This window comes from Thalassophryne amazonica, chromosome 22, assembly GCF_902500255.1.
Source record: "Thalassophryne amazonica chromosome 22, fThaAma1.1, whole genome shotgun sequence".
In the NCBI taxonomy this organism is placed as follows: domain Eukaryota; kingdom Metazoa; phylum Chordata; class Actinopteri; order Batrachoidiformes; family Batrachoididae; genus Thalassophryne; species Thalassophryne amazonica.
Window position 1 is genome coordinate 47559 of NC_047124.1, and position 9841 is coordinate 57399.

General features: G+C 40.1%; 1 protein-coding gene across 1 annotated transcript in view; it reads right to left on the reverse strand.

Annotated features, from left to right (window-relative positions):
• kcnj8 (potassium inwardly rectifying channel subfamily J member 8) overlaps window positions 1-5670 on the reverse strand; it is a 34717-nt gene extending 29047 nt beyond the window's left edge. Inside the window, 5 exon segments of the mRNA XM_034163649.1 lie at window positions 497-612; window positions 615-653; window positions 763-923; window positions 4509-4657; window positions 5071-5670. Coding sequence (XP_034019540.1) covers window positions 497-612; window positions 615-653; window positions 763-923; window positions 4509-4657; window positions 5071-5414 — 809 coding nt within the window. The 5' untranslated portion in view covers window positions 5415-5670.
• Between the last annotated feature and the right edge of the window lie 4171 nt (window positions 5671-9841).

Here is a 9841-nt window from a genome sequence, read left to right on the forward strand (position 1 = left end):
CATCCCAGCCTTATGTTGTTGCACATATTGCTTCAAATAGTTTTGAGGCGATGTGCATCAAACTCAAATAAAAAAATAAAAAAATTAAGATAAGACGGCTTTATTGTCATTGCACAAGTACAACGAAATTGAATGCAGTCTCTACCTTTCGTGCTTTAAATAGAACTTGACCAGTTCTACAGTCACTAACTGCAGCACCAACAAACTCATAATTCACAGTTATCTAACACATAGTCTAATCAAAATTGATTACGGGGGCTTGCAGTGATTCAACATATTTGCAGGAGTATTTACAAGCTAGTTAGCTACCAGCAATGTAATATGTAACACTGATTGACATACTACAAGCCAAATGCTGAAACGGCAACACCGGGATAATCTTACTTGTGGCAGCTGGGAGGGCAATTAAATTTATGACTGTAGTCTGGATAGTTTACTCCATGAACCAATAAGTTCAATATTGACAATTATAAAAGCTCTCTATATCACAGTACACATGTGACTCTTACCTGTTTTGTCAATAATGTGACAGATGATAAGTGGTGCGAGGAGGAACAGGCTGTTGCCAGCCACAGCGTTTCTCCGTCGGACATCAATCTGGTGGATTGGAACTCACTTCCTTCGCCCTCAGGTGTAGTCGTCTTCCTCACCACCTGAACAGTAATCCAAGGCTAAAACTGAGCTATCTGACATTTCTCTCTGATGGGATTTTCCCCCAGATTAAACACAGTTTCCATCATGTAGATGAAACCAAAATCTCACTTGTAACCTGACAGTTGCTCCTATAATCATACTCTTCCTCAGGTCTCCGATGCGAATCATGAAGCACAGGCGGTTGTTCCTCACTGCAATGACAGCATGGCGGCTGAAGATCAGTGTCTCTGCTCGCCGGTTGGACTGTGCCGTCTTCATAAAGATGCATCCTGTAGACATGGAAACAGTTTGATATTTAAGACACCAGTGTTGAAATAAACCAGAACATGCTACAACTTTTGACAATATACGTTAACATCTTCCCTCATTCCCTTTAGTATACAAAGGATGGCTGATGCTACGGGTGGGCGATATGACCTAAAATTCATATCACAGTATAAACTGAATCCCTTCACGGTAACATTATATATTGCGATATAAACTTAAGTGTAAAAATTAGAATGCAAGTGTTCTGAATGGGTCCCTTAGCAAAGCTAAATTGAGAAAAATAAATAAATAATGACAACAAAAAAATTAAAACAGATATAATGCAATTTTGAAAACATTTATTGTGTGGATCTCAAAACTTCAAGGTACAATTTGCCAGAAGGTACATCTAAGATGCAAACCTAGATTTGATGTTTGGTACACTTCTTGCTGGGTCAGTGACTGAAGTTTCTTGTCTTGAACACTAGATGGCACACCCACTCTGAATAAACTGTTTTCAGGACAGACACATTTCCTCATTTCCAAAATGCAACAAGAACCCCCCCAAAAAAAGTACTTCATTTACTCATATTTGAAGGCAGTCTGGGTAACCAGTCATTTCCTGGCTGATGTGTTATTTAATGTGGCGCTTTTTCAAACCAGAGGTTGATGAGCTGTAGGGTTTTATACCTCTAAAACATTATTGGCAAGCCGTATTTAAACCAATTTGAATGGTTTTTGAGTGGTGTATTGAAAGCAAGAATAACTGACAAAAAATTACTTTTATGTTGTAATATTTAATATCAAACCTTATCTGCATGTTTCTGTCAAAGTCTAAGTTAATAAAATAAATCATCTTGAAAAGATAATGCTGAAAAGGTTAAAAACACAATATTTCATCATGGATATAGCATTTGCTCTCAACTTCAAAAATGACACACAGTACATTTTAATCCAGTGAAGAAGAGGCCTGTGTCTCACAATTTAACACAGTGACACTGAATGTAAATGTAAATTTACATACAGTAGCTTAGTTTTTCTGTCAATTGACATTTTTGCTTTTTCAACATTTTGAGTGGGATTGCAACCCACTAACATTTCTTTAACAGAATAAATAAAATCTAAATATAAAAAAATTAACAAGACCTGAACCTGAACTGATTTGTTAAACCTGCGCTTTTAAAAATGAAATGCTGTTCATACTGCCATGAAATGCCATGAACACTGCCATCTACCGGACAGTAGATGGCAGTGTTCATGGCAGTACGAATACCAAGTGCCACACGTTTGCTAAAAGTGCTGAATCCACTTAAACAGAATTTTCAGTTTTCAAATTTACTTTTTTTTCAAATGAAAAAAAAAAACATATTTACAAATAGAGATTTATTTGTAAAACTCCCCACGTTTCAGCAAGTTGTGTGTTATACCAACCAACCAACCACTCATGTCAGGAAACTAATTTACCCATAATGCACTGTGGCATGTGTGTCTAAACACTAAAACCTTCCAAATTAGTGCATTACTTTAAAACTAAAACATAAAGCTGATATTTTCACTTTATAAAATGACGCTATAATAACCCTAACCCTTGTCCAGAATTAGCTTGTTTAAAATTTTAACCATAACTCATACCTGTCTGCCTGTGCATGACTTGGGTGATATGCCAGGGAGTCTGTATGGTGAAAGAGAAATTGTTTTTATTTCTGCTTCTTTTAGCTCTGCTTTCTCTTTCCTTTCTCTCTGTTCACCAGGTCTCTTTTGCTGAGAGAAGGCTGATCTGACACAGAAACACTGGCTCGTTGTTGTGTCAGTAGCTGCTAGTGTTCTGAAGTCAATACTGAAAATATTTTAGGGGTTTATCGGTTTAGCTTTATAAAAGTCAACTTTTCAGTTAGCGGATTAACTGTTATCAAAGCTAAATTTTTGGTTAGCTGTGCCCACCACTGTATATACATACACACATATACCTAATACATTCTCATAACAATAAATACACAAGGAACAAAGCACATACATTTGAGGTTAATCAATAAATGGAATTTTCTCATCACAACAAAATAAATAATAGTGCACACTCCAAAATAAATAATACCAAATCAACAAACGTAATTGTCCATATTGTAACAAGAGATTAAATTATTTTTAAAGCCGACTAGAGTACCGCATAATTTAATATGGTTAGGAAGTTGATGCTTCCAAAAGCGATTGTGGTGTTAAAACTCAAAATCAGCTTGTTAGTAGTTCCAAGTATACTGGAGATAATACTGGAATTTATCAGTTATCTGTTATCTGTAACTTCCGATACATTTTTGAGTGGTTTATCGTTTTATCTTTATCGAAGATAACGTTTCAGTTATCTGATTATCTGTTATTGAAGTTAATTTTTTTGGTTATCTGTGCCCACCACTGCTAGTACTACAACATTAGTCACCTCATAGTTAGCTGCATGAGTGCTGTGGGTCTTTACTGTGTGAACAGACACAGTGGCTGAGAAGCCCAATTATAGGGGTGCTCCTGTAAGGGTTTGCAATATCTGTCAAGTAGGCAGTGAAAATGGACACATTGTAAGTCCATCAGTCACCTTATAATTAAGATGCTTTTAATAAACAAGGTGGTCTCTAGCTCTTCTAGAAAACCCACCCTTGTAGGTGTTAGGAACTGAGGTGGTGAGGCACGGCGGGTGGATGGACACAAATGCATGACTCAGATGTGGGTTAAGGAAAAGGCTTTATCGAAAACAGGCTCAGTTCGATACGCAGCAAGTCAATCAGTACAGGCGAAGGTACAGATAGTTGAGAGGCGGGGACATGGTCAAACAACAAGCGAGGATCAGACATGGAGAAGCAGGTTCACCGGTGCAGGCCAAGACGTGGTTAAAAAAACAGGCGAGAGTCGAGTACAGAAAAGACGCAGAGCAGAAACAACACGAGGAAGCCTTAGAACGAGGGCAAGAGCACAAGGCATGAAGCACATTGAACGAGCAGTGAACAGAGGAAAACATGGGACTTAAATACAGAGGTTCATCAGGGCGTGATTAGATGCAGGTGTGGGGAAGAAGGCGTGGCTAGACAAGAGGAGTGGAGTGTTGGGGGCGTATCAGACAAAAGCAGCAAGACAAACGTACAACAACTAAGAAATAATGAAGTCTAAAATCCAAACGTGCGCGAAACTAAATAAATGAAAGAGCAGAAACAGAACAACAGAAACTAAAAGGCTGGCTCTAAACTAGAAGAGAACTCAACATGTGGCTGAAGAGCAACTGAAAAACTACTAGTGACTAAAGCGATAACAGAGGATACAACTACTGATACAAAATGGAAAATCACAGCTGAAGAAAAACTACCACAAAATACAATACCTATTAAACATAAAATAAACAGAGAGATTAGACTAAAGTATGATAAACCAAACATGCATAATAAACAGAAAACAAAAACAGAAACTATGAAATAACAAATAGAAAATCAAAACTGAAGCTCAAAGAAGTGGCAAAGATGAGGACAGGAGAAAAAAAACAAAAACAAAAACGTAACACAGAGCCGGATTAGGGCCAAAACATGAGGGCCCTTCTGAGGATGAGACCCCTCACCCAGGATGCAGTTTCTTACCCAACATGATGGCATTGATGATGAGTCCCACTATATTCTGCAAGATGAGGACGGTGATTGCAGTTGGACACTGTTCTGTAATCATCCGTCCTCCAAAGCCAATGGTCACCTGAACCTCGATTGAGAACAGGAAAGCTGAGGTGAAGGACCTGAGGGAAGAATTCACAAATACCTTCAAATCATGTCTCCCTGAGTACTGACACAGTACATTCAGGGTTGGTGATCAGTGTTCTGGATGATGCTTCACTGCTTCTTGTGAACAGAGGTGGAGTTATCAGCAGCAGCACTACCACCCCCCCCCCCCCCCCCCCCCCCCCCCCCCCCCCGCCACTATAAAAAAGTTGTCTTGTGAATGGCACCCCTGGGGAACAAGAACGCAATAACTTTCAAGCTACATAACAGGTCTCCCCTACTCGTCCTCCCATCTTCTGAGAAAAAGGGGAATGTGGAGTGTAAAAAAGGACTTTATCAAACATTTCAGTAGTTTGTAAAATTTTAAGGCATTAAAAGTTACGCCTTTTCCTTTTAATCCCATAACATCGTGAGGCCAGTTCTTTCTTACTTGACATTGGTGACGCAGTGGGTTCCGTTGTGCTCAGGGTCCAGGTCTCCGTGCGCAAAAGCTACGAGCCACCAGCTCATAGCGAACAGCAACCAGCTGCTGACGAACGTCGTGGTGAAGATGACGAGCGTAAAACGCCATTTCAGGTCCACCAGAGTGGTGAAGACGTCCTGCAGGAAGCGGCCTTGTTCGCGGATGTTCTTGTGCGCCAAGTTGCACGAACCGTTTTTGGCGATGAAGCGCGCTTTGTTCACGCGGTCCCTGAACACCGGTTTACGCGGCATCCGAGAAACAAGTCCCAGCAGACCAAACTCATCTGGGATTATACTTTTTCTCGCCAACATCTTCTGCTGATCCAATGGTGATCAGAAAAGAAAAATCACAGCAAGCCAAGTTTTAGTTTGTGGTCAGTGCGTCCTGACGCACGGAAAAACAGAGGCCACCTGCAGAAAAGGCGATCAAAGACGCGCTAACTGCCTGTTAATCTGCGCATGTTTGGCAGCACAGCGCCTCCGCTGCGCTCCTCTGAGGACTGGGATGGTTCCTCTATTGACGTAGACCAGAATCCTGAGTCCGGACCCGGTCAGACCAGAGTCTGCTGCCTTCGAGAACAGCTCGTCTCCTGTCTGAATTAAAGATGTTACTCATAAGTGCACCAACGTGCGTCAGAAAACCCTATCATGCATTTATCCTTTTCCTGTGCAGAACTTTAAAAGACATATAAAGGTCTTAAAACCTGAAATTCAATCATCTGTCACGTGCATCCTGTCTTTAAAAAACAAAAAACACATTAACTTGCGTTACAATTTCGTACATTTAAATAAAAACTTTAATAGAAGATACAGCGCCAAATCAGTTTATGGGGATGATAACTGCCTCCTCGAAATTGCCTGTATCTCCAGGGGTAGCTCCATCCACCTGAAGGAGTTCAGCCCTGATATGACAGACCTGTGGAGCGTCACCCGTCCTCAGAAGACTGGGTGCTTTCTTATATGGACTGAAGTGTGCATTTCTATTATTTATCTATTGTCAACATTCATGTTACACTGAGCTTAAGGGCGATTTCAAAACTATGACAGAAACCGGCATAATAACAAAAATGTTTTTATTCGTTATTCTGTGAGTGCAGCCAAATCATGGCACACATCAAGACTAAACTATGTCAGAAAAGCAAGATTCTTAGATATGATCTGAAATCCGCAAATTGTTACAAATGATCCTTAATGAATTACCAAAGTAAACAATTACTGTGGGTTTTACACAAATTTAGTACCCAGAAATTTTTCTCCTTTTCACTGCTTTTTGTGTATTTTATGCTCAGCTGTGCTTTTAAAAAGACAATATGGGATTTACTCGGCAGGTGGCGCTATATAACAACACATTGTATATTATCTAAATAGCACGACTCAATGAGGCTTCATTCATTCAAAACATTTTATTATCATTTAACATGCAGAATGTACTCTTATGACACACACAATAATAATTTTAAAAATCATTGAAAGTTAAGATCTAATTGTGAAAAAGGCGGTAAGTTGCATTATTTAACAGTGATACATGCATTCATGACGGCAAATAAAATTCTATAAAAGTAGGACATCATCACATGTGCATAGTTGTAACCGTTATTGTTCATCACATCTGAAACATGAGTCTCCTCACATTCTCAGTGGCATAACAAAATATTAATTTGTTCCCCAAGTACAAAAGAAAGGAAGGAAAAAATGGTTACTGTTGTTATATCTTTTTGGGGCAGCATGGTGGATTAGTGGCTAGAACTGTTGCCTCACAGCAAGAAGGTCATGGGTTCGATTCCCACCTGTGGCCTTTCTGTGTGGAGTTTGCGTGTTCTCCCCTTCTTTGTGTGGGTTCCCTCCGGGTGCTCCGGCTTCCTCCCACATCCAAAGACATGCAGGTTAGGTGGACTGGAAACTTTAAATTGTCTGTAGGTGTGTGTGAGTGTGTGGATGTGTTTGTTTATATGTGGCCCTGTGACAGACTGGCATCCTGTCCAGGATGAACCCCGCCTTATGCGCCATCACTGGTGGGATAGTCTCCACCCCCCCCCCCCCCCCCCGCTACCTTTAATTGGACTAAGTGGTTGAAGATGAGTGTGAGTGTTATATCTTTTTGTAAACTGGAAATGTGAGGAGAAATCGACTGCACAAAGAACAACGGGGGAAACAGAAATAAAGCCAATTTAATGGTAAAAAGCAAAAACTTACAATATTTAGTGTTTATCAGTCCACAAGTAAAGCCAAATGAAATGTGCAAATTGAGTACATTTGTTTTTTATTACCCTAAAAAGTAGGAAAATTAGCTCTTCACTTTTTATACATTTTGTTATGTTACAGCCTTTTTCTAAATTGGATAAAATTTATTTTTTCCTCAAACTTCTACGCACAATACCCATAATGACAATGTGGAAAAAAAGTTTTTTTTTTAAGATGTTTGCAAATTTATTAAAAATAAAAAACTAAGAAATCACATGTACATAAGTATTTACAATCTTTACCATGAAGCTCAAAATTGAGCTCAGGTGCCTCCTGTTTCCACTGATCATTCTTGAGATGTTTCTACAGCTTAGTTGGAGTCCACCTGGGGTCAATTTAGTTGATTGGACATGATTTGGAGAGACACACACCTGTCTACATATAATATCCCAGAGTTGACAGTCAGAGTACAAACCAGGTATAAAGTCAAAGGAATTGTCTGTTGACCTCAGAGACAGGATTATCTCAAGGCACAAATCTGGAGAAGGGTATAGAAACATTTCTGCTTCTTTGAAGGTCCCATTGAGCACAGTAGCCTCAATCATCCATAAATGGAAGGAGTTCAGATCCACCAGGACTCTTCCTAGAGCTGGACGCCCATCTAAACTGAGCGATCGGGGAAGAAGGGCCTTAGTCAGGGAGGTGACCAAGAACCAGATGGTCACTCTGTCAGAGCTCCAGCATTCATCTGTGGAGAGCGGAGAACCTTTCAGAAGGACAACCATCTCTGCTACAATCCACCAATCAGGCCTGTATGGTAGAGTGGCCAGATGGAAGCCACTTCTTAGTAAAAGGCACATGGCAGCCCACCTGGAGTTTGACAAAAGGCACCTGAAGGACTCTCAGACCATGAGAAACAAAATTCTTTGGTCTGATGAGACAAAGATTGATCTCTTTGGCGTCATGTTTGGAGGAAACCAGGCACCATCCCTACAGTGAAGCATGGTGGTGGCAGCATCATGCTGTGGGGATGTTTTTCAGCAGCAGGAACTGGGAGACTAGTCAGGATTGAGGGAAAGATGAATGCAGCAATGTACAGAGACATCCTGGATGAAAACCTGCTCCAGAGTGCTCTTGACCTCAGACTGGGGCGACGGGTAATTTTCAGCAGGACAATGACCCTAAGCACACAGCCAAGATATCAAAGGAGTGTCTTCACGACAACACTGTGAATGTCCTTGAGTGTCCGAGCCAGAGCCCAGACCTGAATTAGATTGAACATCTCTGGAGAGATCTGAAAATGGCTGTGCATCGACGCTCCCCATCCAACCTGATGGAGCTTGAGAGGTGCTGCAAAGAGGAATGGGTCAAATTGCCCAAAGATAGGTGCATCATATTCAAGAAGATGTGAGGTTGGAATTGCTGCCAAAGGAGCATCAACAAAGTATTGAGCAAAAGCTGTGGATAGTTATGGACATGTGATTTATTTATTTTTTTTTACAAATTTTTAATAAATATGCAAAAAATTCAGAAAAAAACATTTTTTCATGGCAGGAGAATTTTGATGGGAAAAATGTATTTACTCCTTTTTGGAGGAAAGGTGTAACATGACAAAATGTGGGAAAAGTGAAGTGCTGTGAATACTTTCTGGATGCGCTGTACAACACAGAGATGGAGGCTTGTGCAGAAAACTTAACAGTGGACTTGTATTGCTCCATCAACAAGTCTTAAGTCAGAACAAGGATTAATAAATTCCAAGTCAAGACAAACAAGCTTAAAGGCCAAAAAAGACAAAACCAAATTCAAGACTAAATATCAACAGATCACAATTTAAGATCATTAAGTTTGAAATCCCAAAAAAAGGCCATTAAAATCAAAGTCAAGACTAACAAGTGTGAAATGAACAACAAACATATTCCAGCTTGAGACCAATGAGACTTTAGTTCCAGGTCAACACCAAGGTCAAGACAAAGCCTCAAGCCATATTTTTAGTCAAGAGCCCCAGGTCATTCCCAAGACATCTAAATTTATTCCCAAATCAATATCATTTATTAATTTTCTGAACCGAGGGGGGCTGGTGCAAAGCATGACCACAGACAGACAGTAATGTCACTAGCTTCTAAACCCACCTGTGACACCCTACAGTGTTTGCACTAACATGGGCTCACAACATGATCAAATGGAGACAAAAGACATGCCTTGAACTATTCCTGACTCTACAATTTCAAGCTGAATCAAATTTAGTATGGAGCAACACAAAAAATGGCTGAAATTAGACTTAATTCAGGTGGTGATTTTGTCTCAAAGCACTCACGCTGCCTTGAATAACTTTTAACTGATTGACCACATCAAGTTTGCAACCTGACTGCAAATCAGTCATTTTGCTTCTTGTGAACAGGCAACATTAGACTTTGTTTCTGGTATACTTCCACCTACTTTACAGCAAAAATAGATGGAAACTGGCCTCACATGCATGTGACTTTCATGACAGATTGTTTAAAAATTCCATCAGGCTGACCTCCTGAAGCAAAATCACTGTCAGACATTTAAGGTCTGAG